Source organism: Dysidea avara, chromosome 13, assembly GCF_963678975.1.
Source record: "Dysidea avara chromosome 13, odDysAvar1.4, whole genome shotgun sequence".
NCBI classification, from domain to species: Eukaryota; Metazoa; Porifera; class Demospongiae; order Dictyoceratida; family Dysideidae; genus Dysidea; species Dysidea avara.
Genome location: NC_089284.1, coordinates 9,751,629 through 9,779,318, shown reverse-complemented (window position 1 = coordinate 9,779,318; position 27,690 = coordinate 9,751,629). Strand labels below are relative to the sequence as shown.

The 27,690-nt window shown below is 38.0% G+C and overlaps 3 protein-coding genes and 5 non-coding genes across 10 annotated transcripts; 4 read left to right on the top strand and 4 right to left on the bottom strand.

Moving 5' to 3' along the window:
• The first annotated feature begins 144 nt into the window (after positions 1-144).
• LOC136243206 (uncharacterized) lies at positions 145-3,552 on the top strand. The gene is made up of 10 exons (XM_066034724.1): positions 145-976; positions 1,617-1,737; positions 2,089-2,125; positions 2,172-2,243; positions 2,293-2,358; positions 2,409-2,524; positions 2,583-2,769; positions 2,818-2,886; positions 2,988-3,283; positions 3,339-3,552. The coding sequence occupies exons 1-10, from the start codon at positions 201-203 to the stop codon at positions 3,390-3,392; spliced, it is 1,794 nt and encodes a 597-aa protein (XP_065890796.1). The 5' UTR covers positions 145-200; the 3' UTR covers positions 3,393-3,552.
• LOC136243208 (lysophospholipid acyltransferase 5-like) lies at positions 3,401-7,454 on the bottom strand. Of its 3 annotated transcripts, none has more exons than XM_066034726.1 (17): positions 7,352-7,454; positions 7,125-7,266; positions 6,969-7,036; positions 6,857-6,905; positions 6,701-6,807; positions 6,532-6,634; positions 6,432-6,469; positions 5,845-5,898; positions 5,747-5,794; positions 5,623-5,690; positions 5,459-5,567; positions 5,324-5,410; positions 5,144-5,263; positions 4,221-4,267; positions 3,990-4,137; positions 3,752-3,910; positions 3,401-3,701 (listed from the first exon to the last, which is right to left on the bottom strand). In XM_066034726.1, exons 2-17 carry the CDS (start codon positions 7,201-7,203, stop codon positions 3,468-3,470), a joined length of 1,518 nt encoding a protein of 505 aa, XP_065890798.1. In that variant the 5' UTR covers positions 7,204-7,266; positions 7,352-7,454; the 3' UTR covers positions 3,401-3,467. The 3 variants fall into 3 exon arrangements, with proteins under 3 accessions (XP_065890798.1, XP_065890799.1, XP_065890800.1); XM_066034727.1 differs by having other exon boundaries at positions 7,125-7,295; positions 7,352-7,451; XM_066034728.1 differs by having other exon boundaries at positions 7,125-7,207; positions 7,352-7,422.
• LOC136243207 (phenylalanine--tRNA ligase beta subunit-like) lies at positions 7,423-27,480 on the top strand. The gene is made up of 20 exons (XM_066034725.1): positions 7,423-7,525; positions 7,574-7,629; positions 10,217-10,293; positions 10,686-10,742; positions 10,845-10,914; positions 11,061-11,120; positions 20,957-21,012; positions 21,155-21,263; positions 21,446-21,487; positions 21,547-21,655; positions 22,265-22,397; positions 22,788-22,836; positions 23,937-24,105; positions 24,994-25,094; positions 25,384-25,464; positions 25,594-25,686; positions 25,808-25,925; positions 25,977-26,041; positions 26,103-26,199; positions 27,220-27,480. Exons 1-20 carry the CDS (start codon positions 7,468-7,470, stop codon positions 27,375-27,377), a joined length of 1,758 nt encoding a protein of 585 aa, XP_065890797.1. The 5' UTR covers positions 7,423-7,467; the 3' UTR covers positions 27,378-27,480.
• Positions 12,871-12,942, bottom strand: Trnad-guc (transfer RNA aspartic acid (anticodon GUC)). The gene has a single exon. It is a non-coding gene; the product is annotated as a tRNA-Asp (tRNA).
• Positions 14,530-14,601, top strand: Trnad-guc (transfer RNA aspartic acid (anticodon GUC)). The gene has a single exon. It is a non-coding gene; the product is annotated as a tRNA-Asp (tRNA).
• Positions 17,106-17,177, bottom strand: Trnad-guc (transfer RNA aspartic acid (anticodon GUC)). The gene has a single exon. It is a non-coding gene; the product is annotated as a tRNA-Asp (tRNA).
• Trnad-guc (transfer RNA aspartic acid (anticodon GUC)) lies at positions 20,455-20,526 on the top strand. The gene has a single exon. It is a non-coding gene; the product is annotated as a tRNA-Asp (tRNA).
• On the bottom strand, positions 21,957-22,028 carry Trnad-guc (transfer RNA aspartic acid (anticodon GUC)). The gene has a single exon. It is a non-coding gene; the product is annotated as a tRNA-Asp (tRNA).
• Positions 27,481-27,690: the final 210 nt, after the last annotated feature.

The following is a 27,690-nucleotide window of genomic DNA, read 5'->3' as shown; positions in this document are numbered from 1 at the left end:
CACAAACAAGGTGTTGTTAAACTAGCTATAGTGTGGTGTATCAAAAAGAATTAAAATATTTATTGAAGTACACTAGGTGCATGGTTCACTGTGGTTGGTTGAAAAGTTGCAGCACACCGGGCGCCTATATAACACATCACGGATTGAGTCACGTGCTAAACTTAAGGGTGTTAACATCAACATACATAGGCGTGGCTGAAATGTCTTTAAGAGAAGTTAACGTTCCCTTAGGGTTCCCGGGCACAGCAGAAGACCTCAGCAAATTAGGAAATACTATCCTAGAAGGCATCGTGTATGGAACGTACAAAGATGTATTGTTGGGCGAACAGGAATACGAGACAGATGCGGTGGTGTTCATATTGGGGGGAAATTTAATGCTCAGTTTCACACCCCAGTTTGCAGGCCTACACACAGGCCGGATATTCTCAGATGGACACGAGATATGCAGGCCTGTGGTCTTTCGCATCACACTGAATGGGAAAGTGGTTCGTGCAGATGGTACCAGTAGAAAAGACTCGGCGAATTTGTCTCCCCTTCGTCAACCCGTTTTACCCAAAAGCATCAGCGGGACATTCAGAGACAGCGACCTACCTGGAGATCAGGATGATGATAGTGTATTTACCCATACTTCTTCAATTAGTCACACCAGATCAGCTTATTCTGATACAGCACTGATGAGACCAAAGCTGGGTCGGAACATCTCAGGTATCAATCTACTTGGACCCTCAGGAATGCCTGTGTCTATTCCTGAAGAAGGAGCTGCCCTAGACTCTCCTCTACATTGGGGTACAATGCAGCTCACTTCATTCAATGACCTTTATTCTCAGAAGTATACCGGGATACCGCATGCAGCATCTGATATTGAATCAACCAGGAGGGAAATTCTTACCTCAACACTCGGACCAGGCAATACACTAACTCCTGAAACAATAGAGTTGTTGGAAAGGGATGCTAGTCTACGAGTTAAGAAAAAGGCGTAAGTGTTTCGGTACCTACATGTGGCCTAGCTAGTGAAATTGTAGCTACCAAGGGTACTGCTGTCTAGCTGATAACCTTGACAGTTGGAATCTTCTAGTGTAGCTAAGAATACATTATAGATATTTATAAATCTTGGAATCTGCTTCAACAACTACTGACTACTGTATTAGAGAATATCTCAATTGAGATATTGATACTTTCTGTTAAGCATATAGCCATTTGTGCATTCTTCTCAGATGTAAAATAAGTATATACAATTTATTGAAGTACATGTGAAGCACTGCAACTTTACCGACCTGATATACTTTTGTAGTCATATATCAAGTGGGGACTACAGAGGTCATTGTGTACTCTACCATCTGTAGTGGTACCAGTAGTAATGGTACCACTACAGATGGTAGAGTACACAACTGGTAACACTACAGATGGTAGAGTACACAACTGGTACCACTACAGATGGTAGAGTACAGTTTCAGTACACAATGCCCTCTTGTGGAATGAAACCATCGTCTGAAGCACTTGTAGTACTCAACAGTTCCAACTAGCTAGTGCATGATTTCTGGAAAACTGTTTGCATGCCGGCATGTGAACTTGTGCTGAGTGGTACTGTAATTAAAAAGTTTTGTCACATATTTTAGTTGTGAAATCTGCACAAAGAAACAAAAGTCTGAAAGGAGTATTACCATGTGGGGCTTCAGCTTCTGCAGTTCTTGTTTTAAGAGGCAGTACTTCAAGCACAACACCATCGAACACTTCATGGTAAGTGATATTGTCTTTGTCTCAAAGTCATGTCATTATATTTTGAAAAGCATAATAACATGCACTTATGCCTCTGAGTCAAGAATTACAGACAATGAATGGATAGTTTAAACAGCTAGAAATTTGGTGTTCATTTCAGTGGTATTAGAAGCTACGAATGTGGAGGAAATTGAGTCCTTGCAAAGAGTCAGGACCCTGCCCCATTTAATTATATTATATTTGCTAGCTGTATTTAACAAGTATGTGTTACAGCTTCAGATTCTTTTCATATAAGTCTTTAATTCTGGATTAACCTCTAAATACTATGGATGTAATGGTGTTCCGCATAAAAATTGATGTGTGTAATTTTAGATTCCGACTATAAAACAAGTCCAAGTTGAAATTCCAAGTAAGTTTCATAACTGCTCGTGTATAGTCATGAACACTCATGCTAGTAAATAAGAAGTTTGGAAGACGACCTCAGTACATGGCAGTGATGAAGTGCTTACCCACAGTTAACTTACGAGGTTAGCAGCTACTTCTGTTGACTTCCTTGTATGAAATTTTACTTGTCAGGTCTAAAATTAGACATGGTTAGACAAGCTAAAGTAGAATTTCAGCGATTTTGCATTACCAACGATGGTAAGAAATATCTCTTCTTGACATTTTTATGTTTTGAATTTGTCACTCAGGTTGGATTGACAAAGCCTTCATTTTGCCAATGATTAAATCACATTTTACAGATGTTCATAATCTCACCGATCAGCAAATAACTTTTCTGCTCTCTACAAAGTCATTCAATGCAATGGTATTACCACAAGTAGCTATAGAACGTTAATGTAGTGATACTGTATATGTGTTTTCAGATGGAGAGTATGGGATTACTGGATCGTGACCGAGTTCACGAAGTGGAGTATTTAGCATTGCTTGCATTTGTTGCGCGCGAGAAACACCTCCTTGGTCCCGACAAATCATCATCAAAATCAGACTTCACCACGAGAGATTTGGCTGTTGTTTATGCTGTCAAAGGAACTTTATCACCATCTGTTGAAAGTACATTATAATGGTGTGATAATTATTGCAATCACTTTGTAATTTTAGGCTCAAACCGTTTTGCACGGTCATCTCAAAAAAGATCAAGTGAAGGCTTTTCACTTACAATGACAACAGGTATATATATTTACAGTGCGAGTGGTCTCCCCTTAATAATTCTACACTGAGTGTATACTGTAATAATTTTTTCTCTCATGTGAAACAGCACTCTATTTCAGATCAGGAGCGAGGGACACCAGTTGGTGGTTTGGCAAGAAGCACAGATGAAATGCGTCCTAAAAGAGTATCAGTCGATGAAGACACTAGAGTGAAACATGCTGGTGAACTGACAAGAATCACAGATGATGCTTCAATGATGCGTCCTAAAAGAGTTTCAATCAACGAAGACACTAGAGTGAAACGACTCAGCAACATTAGCAGTCCAACTGACCAGCTTAGTAAGTTCACACAAGAGAGAACTGAAAGGAAAGAGATAACACCAATTCACCGTAAGAAGTCTACAACAGCAGAATTGGTTAGTAACATGGGTATACATAGTATACTGTTATTGACTTGTTTAACATTCTTAGATGGATGAAATGAAGCTGACAGGCAGCAGTGCTGATGGTTGGATGCTTTACTGATCATTAACTGACAGCAAATAAAGTATTATATGAAGTGCACTTTAAATATTGAGCATTTTACAATGTGTGTATACACTATTCTTCTGAAAGGAGGACAATGTTATTAACATGTCCATGATTTTTTAAGTCATTGTTATGTGGCACTATTTCTTCATTGTTATTCTTTAATCTAGGTGGTGGCAATTGCTGTTGTTGTGAAACTTCTTGTGGTCTTCTGCGGTGTTTCTTTGTGAGTGGAACGATGGTAACATTAAAAATAGCCCAGCCAATGATCACAAAAAACAAGTAGAATCTCACGGCTACCATAAACTGCAGTATAAAATGGTACACAAAGTACAGGTGTTTAGTATTTATCATACTTTCCAGCAGTATTCCCAAGTTAGCAGGCAGAAACATGCCACAGGAAAATATATGATGATATGTTTCACCAGAAAAGCTAAAACAGTAATAGGAACTGACAGAATTGATGGCAAGTCATCTAATGTCCGACGAGTCATTGATTTCAACCATGAAAATAGCTAAATAAGCAAGAGTAAAATTAAAGACATCCATAAACATTTTTTAGCAGAGCAGCAGATATATATGCTATACACTTACTTGTCTTTCCTGCACTATCAGAATGAACTCCAATGTGAAGGTAATAAAATAACCAGGCCATAGGCCATGCCACATGGCCAAAAACAACAATGTAATGAAATGTGACAATGGCTTAGACCTTAGCCATTTTAGTCTTGTATATACATACCTACAATACAGTAAACACATACATAGTATAGTTAGGCACTGTAGTGTGAGGTTATTTTGTATGTATGGTGGTGTGTAACTCACTGATATGTCCAACGGCTAGAAGTGATGTTGAAAGCATCTATTACAGTCTGTCATGAAATACAGAAAATAATTTAATTCTCACGATATAATTGTTGGTAACTACAACATAGTCTGTTACATTAACCGAGCACTTGTCTGCTAATATAAGGGCTTAATTTTATATTCTATTTCATTGACACATGTTGTTTGTGTCCCATCTCTGGTACAAAGGTGTCAGTTGAACAATTGCTGGAAATAAAGCATAAATGAACAATGACATAGTCTGTCAGAATTCATTTGAATAACATGTTCTCTAATGCCAATAGTTTTGTATTGTAACATGCCAATGATATATTATTCCTGTCAATACACTGTGTATAGTTTATAAGAAAAATCATAAGTTCACTTGTAACAAAAGGGCAGTCTGCTGTTATAAATGTTTAAGTGTTTTAGTAACACAGGCTTTTTATAGGTAGCTCGTGCTACTCAAGAGCATATAATCGCTCCTATCTTTTTTTTTATCAAGTATAGACATTGTGCACCTATCAATATTATCCTCTGCCTGGGCATAGTGGGAGAAAAGGGATTTGACTTTTTGAAAAATCACCCTTGGGGGAATGACCAGTGGTAAAATCCCAAGCATGACTGTATACAATACTCCTTAGGACACAAGTTACAGTTGGTAATCCCAGGAGGTGGGTAGTGAGGTTTTATATTGATAGGTACATTATTATTAGACAAATCCAAAACTACAATGCACCAGTAGGTTGTGTCTACTCTATTAGAAAATTTAATCATGAAAGCTTCTTTTGAGGTGGTTGAAATGTTCCTACTGCTGAAAGTGGGTAGCAAACAAAATACATGAAAGTTGAAAAAGTGTCTCAAATCACATGATTTGTTGAGGTCTACTCTTTTTGGTATATAATGCAAAATCAACAGCACACCTGCAATGTATATGAAGACTCAAATTTCAGAACATGTATATTAGACACTGCTCCCCATTGAGGTGCTCCACTCTCATCCACACCATCATAGCTAATGCCAGTGATAATACAGGCACCCTCCTTTAAGTCCAGAATAAAACACAACATGGACTATATACATATTCAGTAAATCTGGCTCACCACTAGGATCCACACACTGGTGTACATCCATAGATACACTCTACCCCAAACCAACAAATACATCCACTGATATACCAATGCAAGATTCTGTATTGAGAAGGTATAATAGTGTTCTATTTAGGTTATAACTCTTACTGCGTACTCATCGGAAACAAGATATTTGGAGGGAAAGAAGTGACCCAACAGGCCATAGCCTGACACAAACATTATACCAGTCAAACATCGTACTAATCCTGGAATCATGCTATATTATATAAGAACTACATAACATATAATTTATTGTATAAGCATTATAGTACCAGTTTTGAGTTTTCTTTGTGTCATACAGAGACCCAGAAGTAAATGCAATGTATCTCTTGAACGATAACTATGGTGATAAATGGACACAAATTGATGTTGCTATGGTAACTTGCTCCTCATTACCTGGGGTCCTATAAGTACATTGCCAAAAAAGCAAGAAAATCCCAAAAACTAAAAAAGAAAACAAGAATTAACAGGAGTTCTAAATCACTTTACTGTACCTCTGGTAAAGTTGGCAGTTGACTTAAAGCATTGGGTTGTTGCTTGTCGTCTTGCTAAAAATAGATAATTATATTATCAGTATCATAACATGTAGTGAGGAGCACATCACACACAAGTACATGAGCAAATACTGAGGAGCAGAGAGGTCACTGAGATTATTCCAGAGGCTGACTTGGGCTCTACAGTCTTAAATTTATTATCTTTTTAGTTGTGACTACGTACCTACTCTCCAAATTGTACACACATATAAGTAGATGCTGTTGTATGTATATAGGTGTAAGATTAAACATTTGGGATGAAAAGTAGCCTATCATGCTTGGTGCACATGAAGAACAACCCCCATGGTTATTCAATAAACAGTATCCCATGCTGGGTAGTATACAACCTCTCTAGGTGCGGCGCACAAGCCAATGTCATTTTGTCAATAAGGCTTAAAGTACAGACTATGCTACATCAGCAATTGATTACTCAATAATTGTTGTAAGTGCTAGCCAGTGATATGAGTTGTCTGCAGCAGTTTTTTTTGCAAGGATTGACATTATTGCATCTCCACAAAATTAACTTGAATACATTATTATATTATCACCTTTTTCTTTGCTCCATCATAGATATCTGTTAATAGCCCTGTAAAGCAAGTTTAGCATGCTGACCAGTAGACACCAGGATGACATGTCATCAATACCTACCAACTAGCTTCATCAGTAGCACACACTGTGGAATAGTCCAGTTGAGTGGATTATGTACACTACCATTAATGCACTGTTGGGTATAGCCAGCTAATGTGTGCGTCTGGAAAAAAAGAATTACAGCACTGAAACATGAGATGATATTTTTAAAAGTATTTTAGAAACTCACTCCACATATTATCCATGTCAGTGCTATGGAAAGTCTTGAGCCAGGCCACAGCCTCAGGACGATATACACTAGCACGATATCGAATAGAAAGTGGAGTGCAAATGTTCCTAAGTGAATATCACAAATAGATAGTTTTGAACTATTCAGAGAGCTCACCAGTCAGATAGTGCACCATCCATGGTCCAGTCAACACTGAGAGGCCATGCTGGTCAGGTGGTGGAAACCATCATAGTTGCCATAGTAATGTTAACACTTGCTGTTCACTTACCAGTAGTAAGGGATTTGGTTTTTGAAGCCTGAACACCAGAATGTGGTAGAGAAACGCAACCGGGTAGGCTAAGGGAAATAAAGAACTTATTCATCTTTGTGCAGCACAATTACATCGCGCTGGCCACTTCTTATTGCAGTATCGTGCACAACTCACCGCTTAGTAGAGCTACCAGCATTCGCAGGGCTGGCTCCGGCATACCAAGGAGATCACTAAGAATGAAGCTGACGCCCATATTCCTTAATTTAGGATAGCACAAAGAGGTTACTTTGCGTAATAGAAACCCTTCAAGGTTTGCCTGTGGGCAGGGCACATAGCAAAACCAACCTTTTTTAACGTACGCACAGCTGTTTGCAGTACACAACAGTTATATAATAACTCACTTGCTGTGATCTGTGAATGAGCTGCAAAAAAATTGGTGTTTACAAGGAAAACCCAAATAATAGCGGCACGTGATCCTTGAATGCAGTTATAACACGGTTCTATTTAACGCCCAGTTATGCCGACCATTAGCATCAGAAAAGATTTGCTGTTCCAGCAGCTTGGCGAGAATTTTAGTGAGTGGCGTAATTGATTGATGTGCACGTCACGTGTTGTATTGATAGGCGATGTTGAGTTCGACGAAATATGTTTTAGTTTTGGCATCGAATTAGATGAAGTGGTACGTACGTAATCTACATATGTTGCTCTAGTTCTATGTTATAACACGATTCTGTACACTTATTATTGATGGACTTATGCTATAACCCATGCAACGTCCCAAATGTACGTTGTCAGAGCTCTCAGCCTGTAGCCTTTGCCAGGAGTGAGATCAACAGCCATCCATCCCATACAACCTGATGGAGAGAACAAGCACAACATACATAAAATGTGCCCTTAGGCTGATAATGTGTAGTTGTACACCTATGCTTTCTACCTATCCACCTGTTTATGCAGGCTTAGTTGCCGAAAAAAAGTATCTGTACATTCTGCCACTGCCACACACTAGAACACAACTGGAATATCCATTGAATTCTGGCAGTGTACTTTTATCCTTTGAAGGCACTGGCATGCATCTTTTAGTGTTCAGCCACACGTAGTCGCTTGTTCTCTAAATTTCGTCTTGAAGTGTATCCATGGCATCACGTGATCATTTTATGACACATGGCCCAGCACATAAGATAACTCCAATAACACTTATAAGTGTCAGATAGTCAAAACATTTAATTACATCTCACTGTTGGTCCCAGCCATGTCTTAATCCAGTGCTCTGATCCAGCACCATTTCCTCTTTAAATACCAGGAATCACATGAGAAGACACAAGCTGTGTGCAAATACAAAGATTTACCTCGAGATTTACAGACTTTATTAATTCTAATACTGAAGTTAAGTTACATTGCTTGTAGGCGTGAGATTCAATACCTTGGGCGTGAGAGCGTGAGATTGCACCTCAAATTGTGAGAATCACGCTGGAGGCTTGACAGTTGAGAGGTATGACATTGGTTGCACAAATGAACCAAAATGGATTGATGTTGTAATTAGGTGAATTTAGTCCATTTTCTGGCAAAGTTACAAAGAATTTGACTAGCTGGTCAATTTATTAATCAGTTAACAGCTGTAATCGCCCATAGCATTGAGAAATAAGTCTAGCTTCAAGGGGTGTCACGTAGGTATGCTCTGTAGGTAGATCTGCAAAAAAAAAATACCACGGTCAAAGTCTTGACCCGCTGGAATTTTGCTGTGACCTTCGACTAAGCCTTTTTTAATCTTTGACCTATATGTGACTTGGTGATGATAATTCGGTACTTTTTCGATTGTGGATTGAAACTTGAATGTTGACTTTGCATGATCTTGATCTGTGACTTAGAGTTTGACCGCAATCACTACAGTGAGTGCTTGTGTGTCACCCCCTTATAGCTTCTTTACAAACCTTTGTATGTTTCATAGCAAGATGTACTAGTGACATACCCACAGAGTTCCCATTTCTTGAATGACCGTTTCCTTCCCGGGACTAGTCGTGATTATTATGTAATTGTGGGTAAGTGTTTGTTGTTAGAATAGGCAAGTTAAATTGAACTACAAAGAAGACGTTATACAATGATGGAGATGACCCACAACTTGTTTTATTTCAGATTAGCATGGCACACATGTAATAGTTGTAACACAGGCATGAGGGCTTTGCCTGATATGCCTGCCCGAGGGCAGAGAGCATACATATCAGGCGAAATCCGAATGCCCCGTGTTACAGCTAATATGTAACACTTATTAGGCTGATAGCTTGTACAGGGTGATTAATCACCCAAGCCAATACGATTGCAGCCACTGGATGTATTATATATGCATACCTAAAATTTTTGATTATGGGTCAGCAGCTAGTACGTTCTGGTTACATTCGATTATGAAAAATGGACTTATCCTAGAGATATAACGGAGAATTTCCATTACGCTAGTTTAATGTTTTAATCAGTGCTATTGAATCATTTGTGGATAAACTACGCAGTTCACTAAAGGCCTAGACAGGTAAGCTTGCTTGTAGAGTGGTTACTCCGTACAGAGTGGTAGCTGCGTGATGGGGGCGTGTCCGTATTCGGAAATGTGCGGAAACAATCGATAAATAAGCTATAGCACTAGTTTTCACCTTAGCCCAATGTTTTTCAACTCGTAGAGTGGCGAGGATAACAAAACACTCTCTACCTGAGTCGTTTTCATAGCGAAATCCAAGTCGTGCATCCTAATCACGTGAGTGTTGATCAATCCCCACAATCGATTTCAGCATCAACGTCTATATAATCACTGCCCAGTTGTAGACCGGCTACATTTTGTATATACGTAGCCCGGCTAGCTGGGCTACATATGAAATGTAGCCTGGGCGGCTCCTTTGATCTGAGGTGTGAAAGTGTTACATGAGTATCTGTATACATGCACAATACTAATTTGGAATAAATAACAAAGAAACTAGCTAGCTATGAAATAGGTAAGTAAACTATATAGAGTAGTTCAATGGAATGTACACCCTGTAAGGCATCTTTGTTCTGTTGTTTGGTACTATGGATTTTATGTCTGTTTGAACATTGTGTACTACATATTGCATACTGCATTATAATCCATGTGATTTGTGTAATATGCATTTCAGTATTCCTATGCACACAAACGTTAACTTGTGCTGTTTCATGTTGTGAAAATTATAACATAAAAATGCTTTCAACACCTGTATACATGCTGAAATATCCACCCCCAGTGACAGTGTACTTGTACTCCATATTTGCAGGTGTTAGAAAAGGCTGATCCTGGAGAGGAAAACTCACCTGAAGTGATTGTCTATAAAATTGAAGTACCAGCTAACAGGTATGACTACTTGCGTCCATGATAGTCGTTACACAATATTAAAATTCTATAATACAATAATAGTTTTGATGTTGGTTAGTTTATGTCAGGAGTGTATGCACATTTGGCTGCAACATTCTCTCACATGATATAAAATTACATGTTGGGAACAATATTTTACTATGACAAGTAACCAGGGATTTTACCAGTAGTAACAGGTGCACTTAAATGCTGTAGTGCATTTTGGACACCTTGTTTTACTAGCAAAGTTACTGTATGTGTGATCTAATGTCGACCATGCTATATTACATGACTGACGTTTCTATGTCATTTCGTCCCTATTGTTTGCATTGTAAAGTAACTAGTGGTTAACTGAATACAGTTGTTGTATATGGTGTATTGTTGCTTGCTAGGTATGACCTGTTGTGCCTGGAGGGACTCTCTAGAGGATTACAAGTCTTCTTAAAAAAGTATGTCATGAGTTCATGTCATGAGCTACGTAAGTGTTTGTAGCCTATTTTGTTAGTGTGTTAGCTTAAATGTTTAGATGGTATTTGTTTGTTGTTTTGCAGAATCAATGCACCGCACTATAAAAGTTTGAAGCCACACGGTTCATTGGAAAGGTTCATAATCAAACCAGAGGTACATTAAGTGAATTTGGCAGCACTACAGTATTGACAGTATAAATTACTTAGCTTACCACATACACTAAACATGCATCTGTAAAATTCTTATAAGGGTACTCTTACTAAGACCGCAGATTTTCTTCTTTTGTCTTTTGTTTATAGACTGCACAAGTGAGACCATACGCTATTGCTGCTATTCTACGAAACATCACCTTTGACAAGGTATATACATGTATATGTACATGTGCACAATACTTAACTACTGTACTTGTTCTTAGTTGCATGCCTGTAACCTGTAATGTTTTCCCTGCATCTACACGCAAGCTATAGCCATGTATGTAGATGATACGTATGTAGTAAGGTAGTTAAGCAAGTGAAAAAACCCAGTTACTGTGCATGTATATTCATTGTGATTTGGTGTATCAAAGACTTTCAAAGTCACTAGTTTTTACATATGTACTTGCTGTCCACATTTTAAACTTTTCAAGATCAGCTATTGGTTAGATTCTGTTATGCACTTGTGCTGTGTAAAGCATGAATGTGTTATTGACACCTGAGTTAGATATTCTCCGTTTCTAACGAAGAGAAAACCTGATAAAACTAGGGAGATTGCCACTAACTGAACACGGGGGTCTGTCCACAACTTCTGTAACAACTCACTGGGATTGTTTCAGACTGTTTTAAAGAATTTATCTAGATTTGGATTTTATTTTCCATATTGTGGTATTTAGTTTGTAAAGTTGGGCTTTGGTACGTACAGTTATCTTGGTGAACATTTGTAGTTCCTACTATACAGTACATCACTACCTGTGTGACTGTATGATTTGAAATACAGTTTTAAACTCATTGTAGTCGATAATAGCTGTAAAGGAAACAAACATAAGTATAGTTCCTTGGTAGTATAGTGGTGAGCATCTCTGTCTGTCACACACAGGAAACCAGGGTTCAATTCCCCACCAAGGAGTGGAATTTTTATCAATTCTTTTTTTTTCATTACATGCTACATGGTACTTTTTAGTATGTACATTTGTAAATGCATCCCTACGTATTTATGTGTCCAATTTTGTGCTGTTCTCTTGGGGTGTATATGTAAGCAGAAGCAACAAATAACACTATTGTGCAAAACCCTCAGGGAAATTGAATAAACATATGGATGTACTATCTCCAGATCCGTAGTGCCAGGTGACAACATGTGGATCGGCTTTGCTGTTTTGTCCTGTTTCGGGCCACAATTATCACCTCGGTTGGCACAAACCAGGAATAAAATGCAATTTGTACCTAATGACAACTTACAGTAGCTTTGGCTTCAATTTGCACAAAACAAACAACAGCAAATAGCATAGTAATTTAGTCTTTGTGTGATAACACCTCGGACAACATGTGGACCATAATCCCGTTATAGGCATTAGCCTTTTATAGCGCACTATATTTTTACCATATAGGGCTACCAACCAGGTGATCCGTGAAGGTTCATTAATTTAAAGAGCCAAGAAGCTTCTAGTCTAAATCCGAGGGACTCGCAAGCAAGAAGCCTGGCCTGACATTTTGTAGGTTGCTGGTAAAATCTGGACTAATTAACGACGATAATTAAGATCTTATAGAAATCTTGAACACTTTAACTGCTGGGTACTTCATCCATAGGTTAAAATGCTTCTCTTGATGAGTTTAACAAATGAAACATGTGGATTGTTCCACAAGCACTTTATTCAAAAGTTATGGCGATATTTGCTGTTTGTCTTGGCCTTCCTCGTTTCTTGATGAACTCTCGATGTACAAAAGTGATAGCAATAAATTCTTTTCAACCATAGTAGTGTATTACATCTAGCGATTCTCCACTGATTCAGATGAGGGATCAACAAAACCAGGGATGAGATTTCAAAATCTTTAAGATTGGTAACAACAAATTCGCACAGCCGCACAAGTCAACTACAGTAATCCTGAGTGCACAGCGGGGAAAAAAAATTAAAAAGCACTCCTTGGCGGGGAATCGAACCCCGGTCTCCTGTGTGACAGACAGGGATACTCACCACTATACTACCAAGGAACTGCGTAAATGAAACTTTCAATAAACACTAATGATACCATACACACTTTTTTGTTTGGTGGAAGTTTAAATACTGTGAGTTACGTAGCAATTTCCGTCCAAATAGTATCCCACCAATACATGTATTTATCGCCATATCAACAATCTCCACCAATAAAACTTCCCAATATACTGTTGTTGCTGTCACGTTCACCGAATGTGATTCTAGTGGAAATGACCTGCAAATGCAATCTTTTAAAACTACCGCTGTGAACTAGGTAGGATACACCTTGTATTTGTGTGGTATGACTATCCTAAGGCTACAAAAGTAAACAAAAGGTCCCTTACTAAAACCTTGGGCTCTGAACTTGCAATGCTATTATAGTATAGTGGCTATGTACTATAGATTTAATTAATGACGGAGTTTAGGATGTTCACTGCATGGAAGAGTAAGTGATGGACATGAAGTGAAGCCAAGTGCTATTTATCATTTCATCTTGGGCTTGGACATTAGAGCTATTTTAGGTGATTTACATATCACATATAGTTTTCTGTGTATCCAATTTGTGATAGTTTACAAACTATTCTCTTGTAAGGGTGTGTATGTAAAAGAATGAAGTTGTGAAACTGAAGAATCATGGGACAAAGTAGTGGAAAAAATAAAAGAAAAACACTCCTTGGCAGGGAATCGAACCTCGGTTTCCTGTGTGAAAGACGGGGATACTCACACTATACTACCAAGGGACTAGTGAGTTGATAAGTGAGTGGGTAAATTCCTGACGTCTCAATAAAGCGCCACCAATATTTCTGCGACTTCAGTCATCCAATGCTCTGTGACTGGATGAACCTTTTAATTTTGCTATATTACAGTACCGGTGTATATTGGTCCACCAATATGATACCGATTCCCATCAATCAAGCTGAGTGCTATTTGCGATTTCAATGGTATTGATCAACAAATGAAATGAACCAGGACACACCTTGAGTTGGTACATACAATCTGGAGGTCAAACCAACAAAAATGTCCACAGCTCAAGGTTTGATAGGTGTTCTTTTTGCTTCCTTTTGGGCTCTCAGGACAAAAAAAAATTGGGTTTAGGAATTGTGTGTGTGTGTGTGTGTGTGTGTGTGTGTGTGTGTGTGTGTGCGTGCGTGTGTGTGTTTAGCACTTTTAGTGCCAAGATTCTAACTGCCAGGCTGTAGTTTTCATAGCAATTCCAATTAGTGCAACACATTATTGACTCCATGCAATAGGCTATCAAATGGTGCGTAGTTTACCAAAGAGTTTTTTAAAGTGGTGTGATGGTATACAGGGGTATATATTTACCTTGTAAATGTGTGTTATTGGTAGTAATGTATTTTACTCAGTGGTAATTGGTGAAGATGCAGTATATTGGTGGTATTGTGGTGAGTCACTATAATGTCACCAAGGTACTGTGCTGCACTTTCTGAGTATCCTTGTATGTGACACAGGAGACCGAGGTTCCATCCCCTACCCTATGATAAGTTTTAGTTACAATTCATTTTTGACAAAGTGAAATTTTCTTCTCAAGAAGAATATGCACAGAAAGGTACATTAGAAGTAAAAGTGAGTAACCATGAAGCAGTTCCTTGGTAGTATAGTGGTGAGTATCCCTGTCTGTCACACAGGAGACCGGGGTTCGATTCCCCGCCAAGGAGTGCTTTTTTTTTTTTCTTTTTTTTTCCAAAAAAAGTATTCTAGAGTACTAGGTATTTTTAAGACTTGCGGATTCATCAAACAATTCTATGTGTGCATAAATACACTGACTCATTGCTAACAGTTTTCAGGCATAATACTTTGCAAATGTAGGTAGAAATGCCCCTGTTATTTAGCAATGCATGAAAGTTGTGTTTGCGTTGTGCTCAGCCCTTAAGTACTTTTAAGTTGTTTCTTTTCAAGCTGTTCTTGAGAAACACGTACAGCATTTGCCGCCTTGGTCCACAAGATTACAATGTTCGGTCAAATTATTACCTTTGAATGAAGACTGTAGTTGCATGTACATTATATTAGTAACCCTTCAAGACGGAATTAATTTTGAATATGAAATAATGTGTAAGTGTGTACTATAGGCAGAGCGTCAGGCTTCTATTACTGCACAACGGGATATTCTTATACATGAAATAAAACTTTATTTCAAGCACTACAAGAACATGTAAACAGTTTTACACAACACTAAAAAGTACTTTTGATACAAAGCGATGAATGGCAGACATTGTCTTCACCAGAACTAGATGGCATTTTAATTGATACTAGTTTTCATTTAAAAATCACGTGATCTATTGTATACCACTCGATTCAGTAGTGCACGAGGATTCTAATGGCGCTTAGTTTAAGGCCACAGCATTAGGTATGACGAAGATACGCCTTGATTAGTGAACCAGTGTACGGCCATGGCGGACATTTGATGAAGAAGGCTCTTTTCTAAGTGGTGTGATGAACGGCGTTTTACTCAAATTCTTTGATGCTTGGTGTCATTTTATTGGAAAGTTCATAGTAAGTAACGTGGTGACTGGGATCTTTCTGTCGTTAATACCTGAGAAGTTATTTGAGTTTGTATAGAGGCATGCGTCAAAGCCTAAATATAGGCTTATGGTTGTCAAAGAGTAATTAAAATTTAATGCTGGAGCGTTTATTACCTTAGTTTAAAATCGATGCGACGGCTAACGTGATACTCGAAATTTAAGACAATCGATTGTGGCAGTACTCACGTGCAGCTACTATTGAAGTGTTTAAACAAGCATATAGTCTACTATTGACATCTTTCCTGGTCCTGGATAAGATGAAACTTGGTCTGTTTGCTGCAAATTACATATACAAGTTGCCTATTGGGGCACTAATTGTCTAATACTGTCTTGTGGGTTTGAGGGGGCAAATTTATGATTCTTGTGAAAGTTCTCAGAAATCCCAGTGCTTAGCTGCATAGTAGGTAACTACATATATGGTGAATGTGTACTGTAATTTAATTGACGACAGAGTTTAGGATATTATTTTCACAGAAAAGAGTAAGTGAGAGCATCTAGCATGAAGCCAAGTACAGTGTACTATTTTTATTTTATTAAAAATTTTAATTTATTAAAGCTTTACAGCACAAGTGCTGAAGGTCTGTAGCGACACCTGGTCCTTTTAATTTTATTCCATGGGTGGTCCTTGGGCTTGGGCATTAGAACTATTTCAAGTGGTGTATTTACTACACACTTCTAGTTTTATTGGTGTCCAATTTGGGAATAGTGTCACTGTGCAAGCTACGTATATGTGACCGGATCTGCAAGAATCCCATATGTTAGCACAAGCCTATATTTTACAGTGGAATGCAATAAATGCAACGGGAGAAATATTTACAAAATTAGAAAAAATCTGTAAACTTTTTGGGTGCTTGTTTCATTATGAAGGAAGTGATAACGGCATAAATTTTGGTAGCATTGTGATCCCCAAAGCAAGAGGAGTTTGAAAATCTTTGTTTCGTGTTAGTACTCCCAAGGAGATGGAAGATATGATTGTTAGTCTGCCTCGTGTTGGACGAGTGATTCACTGTCGTGTTTTTTTTCCTTCATGTTTTTGCCTTCGCCCTGGTCATAGGAAGGGCCTGGAAGACAAAACTTACCCAACAATAGATCCACCTATTCACGGAGAACCTGATGGTGTAAGTTGCATTTTCCCAATGGTGTAAGTTGCATCTTGGTAGGTGACTGCATTCATACCGTATAGTCTAAATATTTCGAGGGGCAAAATTTTCGAGGTTGAGCAATGTAATAATAAAATTTTCGCGGATTTGCAAACAACCCTATATGTAATATATGGAGGTCTATTTTTTCAAGGATAAAATTTTCACTGTTAACTCCAAAAACCTTGAAAAAGCGAAAATTTCCCCCCTCAAAATATTTTGCCCATACGGTAAGTTATGACTGTTTAATTAAGCACCTGTAGTTTATTTTCCATATTGTCACTGTACAAATTGATTTTTCTGTTGTTGCCACTTTGTAGCGCTCTATCTTCATAAGTTCAAGAGCTGAAACTTCAGTTGACCATTCCTTTGGCTATGTAGATAAAGAGAATGTAATTCGAAAAATGTGCTAAATTGTGGGATTGGTCACATAGTTTCTTGCAAAGGTGTACAAGAAAAAATGCAATTGAATAGTCACAAAACAGTGGAGAAAAAAAAGCCCTCCTTGGCGGGGAATCGAACCCCGGTCTCCTGTGTGACAGACAGGGATACTCGCCACTATACTACCAAGGAACTGTGCACGTATTGTAGATATTAACTGCTAGTCTATTTTTCTGTTGATATGGTATGCATACTGTATAGTATTAACCCTGCCACTATCAAAGTTTGGGCTCTGCCGTTTTTTTTCTGATGGTTTGATCTATGATTTAGTAGTTTTAGTGCCAAAATTTTCTAACTCCTTGGTTAGCCCTAGTGGATAGCAATTCCAATAAAACTGTTAGTATATTTGCTCCAATATACTATCACAGTAGGGTAATACTGAGTACATAGTTTACTGATTCATTGGTACTTTATACAGTAATATGTAAATGTGCTGAAACGATTATTCGGTTATTTGACTATTCGGTAGGCATGACACTTTCTGATTCCTTAACACACTATTCGAGTAATTGTTAGCACTTCACACTGTATTCAGATGGAAAAGCCAGCCTTGAAACTTAAGATTGTGAATGAAGTGATGTGTCTATGCTGTAAAAATTCTATTTTAGAAAAGACAAATAGATCTTAGGCTTTATCTTGTTCCCTAACAAAAGGTTTCAGTACTTATTCAATAGAAGTATAAGCTTAAAAAAATAATAGAAAATTCGGTCGTTTTCTTCACAACTATTCGAATAGTAAAAATTGCTATTCGTTTCAGCATTAATTGAGAGAATGTATAACTCCAGTAAAGTTCATCAAAAATGACAGCCACAACTCCACAGGTTTCCTTGAATTTACTGGAAGGGTGTTAATTTGTGTACACTAACTTTCAAAGGGCTACTCAAAGTCACCACCTCCTAAAGTTTTAACTCACTCAATCAACACTTATATCATAAGTGTGAATTTTAAACAACTAGAATATATAGTCCACAGCACAGTATCAAGAGTTAATAATAAGAGAGGAGAGTGTCTAACGCCTTATAGTCCTGTAATAGATGATTGCGCAGAAGTTAAACGGCTTCCTTTCCGCGACTGGCTAGTATATTTTCGCATTTAACCACAAAGACTATCCCAGACACAAGGGAGTGCGTTCAATGTTCAAGTTCACCATGAAGAGCATTGCTCTGCTGTGTAAAGAAGCGTGGCTGTTAACCTTGAACATAACTCTGGGGGAACGCGTCTGATAAACCAATAACACTGAACTGAAGCTAGGCGGAGTATCGCTTCGAATTTTCACTGCGCCCTACCTCTGAGCATTCTTCAATTGAAGGAGCACTGTTCTCTGTACGTAACAGCTCAGTCTTTGGTTCAGAATTCGAATATTCTCGAGGATTCATCACGATGCGGCTAAACTAATTGCGGTAATGAAACGAAAAAATACTAGAAGCTTATACGTTACACGGAAAAGAAGCCATTTAACTTCTGCGCAATCATCTATTACAGGACTATACAGCGTTAGACACTCTCCTCTCTTATTATTAACTCTTGACAGTATGGATATTCACTTCCTTTTGTGTTACAGTAATTTGCTGTTATTATACTAACTCAAACTTGTTTCAGTACTTGTTATTGGTACACCATATTCTCCCCTATTCTAGTTTAAAATTCCTAATTTTTTTCTTATACTTGTTTCTGTTCTGTTTATAGAACTGGTGATCAATCTATGTGACTAGTTTGTTTCATAAAGATGAATTGATGTAGCAATGGAAAGTCAATTAAAGAATATGCCATCAATTTTTTCATTGAACATACACTGTAATTTTGTACATATGTAGATTGGTGTACTGATATTCTACAACAATTGATTTAATTGATTGATTTATATGCCTTGTGGTTTAAGACAAGTGTACAGGAAATAATTAAGGGACCTAGACGCAGGGGTATCAAGAAGCTTTAAAGCAGCTGGAGCCCTGGCAAGGCGAACACACTCACACACACACACACACACATACACACACCCACACACACATACACACACACACACACACACACACACACACAAAACAAAACACACACACATCAACCAATTATTAGTTAAATTAATTAGTTTAACAGATCTGACAGATCCCACAGTTCTGAGGAGCGAGCATTGAAAATTCTGAGTAGGATATTGCAATTCTAGCAGCTTGATTAAACAATAGCTTAATAGCTTTGGATGGTGACTTGCATGCACGAGATACATTGGTCAGCGTTGCAGGTGTAAAGCACCCCAAGCACCCAATCTCAATTGGGCATACAGGCCAGTACATTAGTGTTCATAGAATGAAATACCTGGAAACGCCTGTACAAAGAACTTACACAGCAAAGTAGAAACGAAAGTAATTATACCGTGCCAACTATAATCAACACGTCCCTGTTCTACTTAGCTAAGACACTAATTCTCTTTGAGTGCTATCCCGCTAGGGACCTTTGAGAAGGCTAAGAATGAGTTCTTCATCTGGAACAGTCAGTTGAACTCAAACACACGAGACTAATCAGTACGTGCTTGTTCTAGCTACTTTGCTATGAATGAGTTCTTTTCCAGCCGTCGCCTGGAACAATCAGTTGAACTCAAACACACGAGAAACAAATGTACTGGCCAGCATAGGAAGTTGAGCAACGCGTACTAAATAAATTATTAGCATAAAGCCACTAATGCGCTATCGCGAATAGTGAACACTTTGCGTTGTCAGTGAAAAGAACTGGGTACAAAAGAAAGTCCGTATTGTACATACAAGGTACTGCGTTTGGTGAAAAGGTACATCTCGGGACGAAGCGACGTCGAACAGTGAAGAAATCAAACCCGTAGCTATATCCATTGTTGAGTTATGCTTGGCTGAAGGCATCAGTTAGTCAGAATAAAATTCTGTTAAATAGAAAATTTTTAAAATTTTATAGAAACTTTTTGGAAGGGTTTAGGGTTGGTCTGAAGACATTTTTGGGCTTGGCTGTGCCTAACCAATACTGCCAAGTTATCATGAAGGGAAATTGAGGCTGGTTTTAGGGTGATATTTTTGGCTGGAAGCCCAATTCTACATGATCCCTACTATACAGTACTAGCGTACTGTATGATATCCAGAAAGACTTGTGGCACTCATTATTGTTGGCCACACATGGAGTTAGACACTCTTTTATTATTTACTCTTCAATGGTGATCAACAAGATGTGCAGTGATTCCTGTAGTAGTGAGTATCCTTGTCTGTCACCTGGGATACTGGGGTTCAATTCCCTGCCTAATGGTTTTTAATTGATTTTTTACCTATCTCTTTTTCACTTTGAAAATTCAGCTAGATTATTTATTATCATAATGGTCTGTTGCTAGAAGAATGTGTAACATTTATGCATGTAGAAAAGATGAACTAACAGTTTAATTCCATAGCAAGTATACAGTTCCTTGGTAGTATAGTGGTGAGTATCCCTGTCTGTCACACAGGAGGCCGGGGTTCGATTCCCCGCCAAGGAGTGTGTTTCTTATCTACTTTTTTTGTTTGCTACATACATGGAAGATGGATGTTGCAAACTACCACAAATGTATAGTGATTGGTAGTAATCATTTTGGCTAATAATTTCCACTTACTTTACTGACAGAGTCACTGGTGGGATTGGTGGATATACACTGTAACAGTAGTTCTCCGGTTAAAATCCGCACCAATTAAACCACATAGTATATGGGCTTGCTTTTTGGAGGGAATCAAGCAGTATTAATACTGATGTGTTAGATGTAACATATCTTTTTATCACGGTCAGTACAATATATGTAAGTAGAGAAGTTCAAACGCTGGGCAGTACATGTAAAGTAGAGATGTTCTAACACTGAGGGGCTATATGAATAGAGTATGTTTGGTATGTTTGGTACAAACTGTGTGTAAGTGTTTGCTGTATATACTTTACAGGTGTCATACAATAGCTTCATTGATTTGCAAGATAAGCTACACCAAAACCTAGGCAGGTATGTACATATGTACATGTACATGGTTTAGTTCTGTGTATCTTTAAAGTGTTTACATATGTAAAAAAATGACAGCAATTTATACTGTATGTCTTATAAGGGCATTATCTGTTGCTTTACTTGTTTTACTGTTGGTGAACAGGCGGCGAACACTGGTTTCTATGGGAACCCATGATTTAGATACTGTTGAAGGACCATTTACATACGAGGCTCATCCTCCAGACCAGATTAAGTTTAAACCTCTTAGCCAGGTGGGTGTAGTGTAGTGTACAAACACACGGTGCGTGCGTGCGTGCGTGCGTGCATGCATGTATGTATGTATGTGTGTATGTATGTATGCAGGTGAGGGTGTACTGTGTGTTATTGTGTTTTGCGTGCCTGTGCTACATGTGTATTGGAAATGTTTATTGCTATGTGCTATATCTTTTTACAGACCAAAGAATACACAGCTGCAGAAATGATGGAACTATATTCAGTCAGTTACAACAGTAACTACACACACACATGTGTTTGTATGTACGTATGTACCTGTAGGGAGATAGTCACTTGAAGCCTTACCTTCCTATTATTCGAGACAAACCTGTCTATCCTGTTATTTATGACAAAAATGGAGTTGTATTATCAATGCCACCAATTGTCAATGGTTAGTTATTGCCTTTATACAAGTCTTATAGTCTTTATACAAGTGTGAATTTTTGCTTTCTTATGTGATCTGATAAATTGAGCTAGAGTTAACTTCTTGTTGTAGTTTTGTCACAGAGTTTTTAGGGCTGTACTAAAGGGTATTCTACAGTGTTCCTTCATCATAAAGTACGTACTTTAATAGTTTCTACCAAAATAAAATCTTAAGCTGTTTTGAAATGGTGTGTGAAAGTTTTTGTTAATGTCTAAAGAAAGCAAAAGGCTTACTTACATAAAAGCAAAGTGAAATTTAAAAAGAAACTCTCCTTGGCGGGGAATTGAACCCCGGTCTCCTGTGTGACAGACAGGGATACTCACCACTATACTACCAAGGAACTGTACATTTGTGTGTTGTATTTTGCTGCTACTGAATCATTCACAACTAAAATTATGTAAATATGTACAAGGGCAATGACAAAAATTTACTAAATAGTATGTGTGTATGTGTACGTAAGTAAGTGTGTGCGTGTGTGCTTGAATTGCGTACATGCATGTATGTGTGTGCGTGTGTGTGTGTGCGTGCGTGTGAAACACATGCATTACATACATTTCATTGTGTACTCGTGTGCAGGTGAACACACCAAGATTACACTGAACACAAAGAATGTACTTATTGATGTGACTGGTACTGACCTGAACAAGTGCAAGATAGTGTTGGATACCTTGGTGACCATGTTCAGTTATCACTGTAGCAACCAGTTTACGTGAGTTATCATTAAAGTTATACAGCTTATGGATGGATATAATTCTTTTGTATACAAGTGTATTGAAAGTATATGTGGATCTTCCAGTAGTTGTTACTATTGTACAAGACACTAGACAATAGAAAGTTTGTGTAAGTCTCAATAGGGAAATTTCTCTCTATAAATGTGTATACAGCTAGTAGCTTAGTTGTGCCTTGTCATCTTGCTTAAAATTTGATCTCATTAGTTGCAAAGCCCTATGATGTATGTATGTGTATGTATGTATGTATGTATGTATGTATGTATGTATGTATGTATGTATGTATGTATGTATGTATGTATGTATGTATGTATGTATGTATGTATGTATGTGTGTGTGTGTGTGTATGTATGTATGTATGTATCTGGTAGGACTGAATATGTTGAAGTTGAAAAGGAAGGAAGAGTAGAACTGTATCCTGTAAGTACCGGTCGTTTATTTATTTTGTGTGTACAGTATATGAATGGACTTATCCACAATGACGTCACGAGCACAAGATGGCCACGTTATTTGGGGTACTAATGTACAGGCGCCTATGGAGAAATTGCTTTGATCGATCATATTTCACCCGTGAATAAAGATACCGACCAGTAGCCAACAGGTATGGGTATAACATAACAAAAACCATTGCAAACAAACGTTATCTCGAAAATTTTCCACCGTGTGATTCACATCGTTTATTGTGTTGTCTTGTACCCATACCTGTTGCTTAGAGCTCGATATCTCCTTCCCTGGCTGAAGTATGATCGATCAAAACAATTTCTCTATAGGCACCTGTACATTAGTATCCCAAATAACGTGGCCATCTTGTGCCCGTGACGTCATTGTGGATAAAGTCCAGGAGTTTAAAGGTCTTGCTTCAGTAAAGAAAGCAACAAACAATAGAGATACTATACAAATATAAAATTAGTTTTTGTTTACAAAAAGAAGGAAAATATAGCACTCCGTGGTGGGGAATCGAACCCCACTGCCTATCTGTTACAGATGCTAGTTATCTCTCTGTGCTTACAATTTTACTGCTTTTTAATGTAATGACCATCCATTTACGACATAGGACATATTGTGGTAATAAGTTTGAATTCTTATAAAAGCACTCCTTGGCGGGGAATCGAATCCCGGTTTCCTGTGTGACAGATAGGGACACACATCACTATACGTACTACCAAGAAACAGTGCAGTCCTGTGGCACTTTTGAAAAAGAGACTAGTCAGTCCACATACTATATACTAGTTTTATGTAGGTTGTCCCCTGTTGACCACATTTCTATTTTTGTCATTGAGTCAGGAAGAAAAAGATATAATGAATACAGTATAGCAGTTTTTGTTGTGGTTACCCCCTGATTTTGGTGGGGGTTCTGGGTGGTATCTCGTTGATTGGTGGAAACCACCTAAGCAACAACAACAACAAAAAAATGAATCTGGTTGTGCAAGGCTAATTCATATTATGTATTAAGTACTGTTATGTACACATATATCTACTGTATAAGTTACATGTTTACATGTTGTGCATATTGTTAACAGGAGTTGAGGTACTGGAAGAAGGAAGTTGAAGTGGAGAAGATTAATAAGAAAATCGGTATCAACATTACAGCACAGAACATTGCAGAGTTGCTCAGCAAGATGTGCCTCCAGAGTATTGTAGATGTTAGCAACAAGGTTGTCCTGGTCACCATACCACCCACTAGAGCAGGTAAGAAGCAAACAGTGCTGTAATTGGAGTAAGGCTGGGAGATTATATCAATTGTGGTGATTGTCTCTGAACATCATGATGTTGATATGTAATATAAACATTTGTGATGTTGTGACATCACATATGCTGCAAATGTATGTTAGTAACTTCAAAATGGTGGTGCATACTGTTGTGGAAGAACACGATCTGGAAACAAGTCTACACTTCTGAGACAGTTCATTGTGTAAATAAATCTTACTACATAGTTAAAAGCTTACCTGTTAGAAACCATTAAATCTTTCCGCTATTTGTATTAAACTGTAACTGTCTATGGCCTTAATTGTGTTGAACAGTTGTACACAATTTGACCTTGTTTTGTTAAAATAATTAAGTTATGCATACACAATGGTATTGATGCATATAAATTATAACATCATGATAGTTATCATAATCGTAATATGTTGCATACTACAATCGTGAAAGTAGCAAAATGTCATAATCGCTCAGCCCTAGAATGGAGTACAGTGTCATGTAGGGATGATGTTCACCAGTCTTCATTGCCTTTAGTATTCAGGTTACAATACAAACACTACACTTGAGCTCTTTATCAGCGCAACAGGTCATTTCAGATAATACTACTAAAATGGGAACTCAAGTGCAAAGGACCTTGTTATGCCTACCTTTCCAATCACATAACATGGTTTGTGGAATATATTGTAGATTGAAAATGGGCTGCTGAAACATTAGAAAATATTATTCCTGGAAACCTGCCCTTTCCTACTGTACTTCTGCCACCATAAATGTAGCCAACATTTCTAATATTGGTAAGTAATGATGAATACTCTGGGGGGTGTATTGTTATGTACCTAGATCTATAGTGTATGAACTCACTGTGTTGTCCTCCATCAGATGTTATTCACGAGTGTGACATTATTGAGGATGTTGCCATTGCTTTTGGCTTCAACAATATCGCCAAGAGGTTTCCAAAAACCAATACAATAGCACAACAGGTGATTATGATGTGTGTAGTCTCATTTTTGTAACTATCGATCTACACAAATAAGTGTTGTAGTTACGTACATATATACTACAGCAGGAGTAGAATATTTTAGTTATTGAAAGAGTCGAGGCAGAGTGAATCAGAGGTAAAGTGGAGAACGAGTATCAAAAACTAAGATATTCTACAACTGCTGTTATATACCTGCCTTCTACTGGTATTCTTATGTAGTAACTATTTGTAGTGACTATTTGTAGTAAATGTATTCTCATTTGTGTTCCATTATATATACATCTCCTTAGCTTCCAATTAACAAATTATCTGATTTACTACGTGAAGAACTGGCACAAGCAGGATACACTGAAGCATTGACTTTCGCTTTGGTACGTGACTTGGTTTGGTTGCTGAAATTTGTTCCCCAACAAGAATTTTACTGTTTTCTGTAATCTTTTGCTGAATGATAGGTGTACATAATCAGTAATAATTCACATTGAGTGCTTGTGTGTTGGTAGTGTTCAAGAGATGATGTTGGTGTGAAGTTGAGGAAGAGCATTGCCAAGATCCCTGCTGTGCACATCAGTAACCCGAAGACTGCAGAATTTCAGGTGCAGCCATGTACATTACCAGCATTCCGTGAAAGATTTTTGCACGTTTAGTGTATAAACTTCATCCTCTCTTAGTTCTTTTTTGATGTTGCCTTTAGTTATTGTCATTGTTTTCTAACAGATCGCTCGTACAACACTCCTTCCTGGTATTCTCAAGACCATCAACAGCAACAAGAGCATGCCATTGCCTCTTAAATTATTTGAGGTCTCCGATGTTATCCAACAAGACCCTGAAACAGGTATGCATGTTATGTAATCCTGTGACAATATGCATAATCTGATTATTACAGATGTTGGCAGTAAGAACTTCAGAACACTATGTGCTGTGCACTACAACAAGACACCTGGGTTTGAGGTATATAGTGATGGGGTTACTTCTTGTGACTACTTTGTTAATGGTTGATATTGGGTGACAGGTGATCCATGGTTTGTTGGATAGAGTGATGCAATTGTTAGATGTACCATTTAGTCCTAATAAGGATAAGACTGGATATTACATCAAAGCAGCTGATGGTAATGAATGCATGCATTATGGGTTGTATACAATCACTGGACTGGACTAGTGGACTGGACTGGTGGACTGGACTACTGGACTCAGATTTTTTTTGTTTGTTTTTCATTTTAGCACATATTTGGGCAACTGGTCGTAGCTATTGCTACATTGAATGTAAAATATGCAGGTGAATCTGTCTACTTGGCACTGTCTGTTATCTTAGAAATGTGTGTAATTCTCTCTCTCTCTCTCTTGGCATAATCTCTATTGTACGACTACTATTTGTCTTATCATGAAGTACAAACCATGCATACAGTACATGTGTATGTAGTGTTGTAGTAACCATGCAAGTTATAGTCATGGAGTCAGCTAGATTAAGTGGCGACAGTTAACTGTCTTGCTATTCAATAGCTGATAAAAAAGGTTCTATAGTTTTTGCATGACGGCAATAACAAGTGAAATCACATGCACAAGATTTCAACCACTCAAATTGATTCATTTTGAATTGTAAACTATAATTACCGCATGTGACTTTTCTGTTTTAGATTTGTTGACAAACAAGAACTATTAGAACCTCTGTACATAGCTGAAGCTGGGCAATGTTGACAAGTCTGGCATGATCACACCTTTCTTTTGTTTGTGTGTGGGGGAGTGGTCTAACTACATGAGACTAACATACTTGCAACCAGTTGTCCAAATATTTGGGTAAAAAAGGGAAAATACCTAAGTCCAGTAGTCCAGTCCACCAGTCCAGTCCACTAGTCCAGTCCACTAGTCCAGTCCAGTGATTGTATACAACCATGCATTATGTGTGCGTGTGCGTGCGTGTGTGTGTGTATGTAGGTATGTACATACCTACATACAATCATACATACAATACATGCATACATACATACGTATGTACGTATGTGGTGTATGTATCTGTATGTAATGCATGGTGTAACAACATATGTGTTAGTTTAAGACAATGCTCGACTTTCTGTCACTTTTTCTGTTTGCAGCATATGGAGCATATGGGTTGTTTTTTTTTGCTTTTTTAGATCCAACCTATTTCCCAGGAAGGTGTGCTGAGGTGTATGTCTGGGGAGACCTAGTTGGCAAACTGGGGGTACTACATCCTGAGGTGATCACCGCTTTTGAGTTGAACATGCCAGCAGCGGCCATGGAGATCAGCCTTCAGTACTTCTGCAGACAATAGTGTCATTATGTAGTTTTGAATTGTTATTCAGTCAATTGTAGGAATATAAATGAATTTATAAAATGTAAAGAAATATGATCTATGAAACTATTGAAAAGTTTAATGACAGTGGAATGGTTTGCCATGGTTTATTAGTAGCAATACTTGTCCAATATGGATTTGTGTGTGCAGTGTGGTTGTGTTTATTCACAAAGGTTGTAGGCTGGAGAATATGTACGGTCAAGGTTTTTGTGGGAATGTTGGCAATAAACACATTTTAGCTATGTGCTTCACCTCTGCTAGTCAGCTGCAGGAGATATCATACAGAGCACCT

Bases quoted from the DNA above. Each gene is read 5' to 3' on its own strand.
- LOC136243207 (XM_066034725.1), top strand. From the start codon at position 7,468: ATGCCGACCATTAGCATCAGAAAAGATTTGCTGTTCCAGCAGCTTGGC. The intron at 7,630-10,216 runs GTACGTACGTAA...CCATATTTGCAG, and splicing joins GCATCGAATTAGATGAAGTG to GTGTTAGAAAAGGCTGATCC. The intron at 25,926-25,976 runs GTATGCATGTTA...TGATTATTACAG, and splicing joins CCAACAAGACCCTGAAACAG to ATGTTGGCAGTAAGAACTTC.
- LOC136243206 (XM_066034724.1), top strand. From the start codon at position 201: ATGTCTTTAAGAGAAGTTAACGTTCCCTTAGGGTTCCCGGGCACAGCA. The intron at 2,359-2,408 runs GTAAGAAATATC...TTTGTCACTCAG, and splicing joins ATTTTGCATTACCAACGATG to GTTGGATTGACAAAGCCTTC. The intron at 2,770-2,817 runs GTACATTATAAT...TTGTAATTTTAG, and splicing joins TTTATCACCATCTGTTGAAA to GCTCAAACCGTTTTGCACGG.
- LOC136243208 (XM_066034726.1), bottom strand. From the start codon at position 7,203: ATGGGCGTCAGCTTCATTCTTAGTGATCTCCTTGGTATGCCGGAGCCA. The intron at 3,911-3,989 runs GTAAGTGTATAG...TTGCTTATTTAG, and splicing joins TGATAGTGCAGGAAAGACAA to CTATTTTCATGGTTGAAATC. The intron at 3,702-3,751 runs GTATGATAAATA...TTTATACTGCAG, and splicing joins CTTGGGAATACTGCTGGAAA to TTTATGGTAGCCGTGAGATT.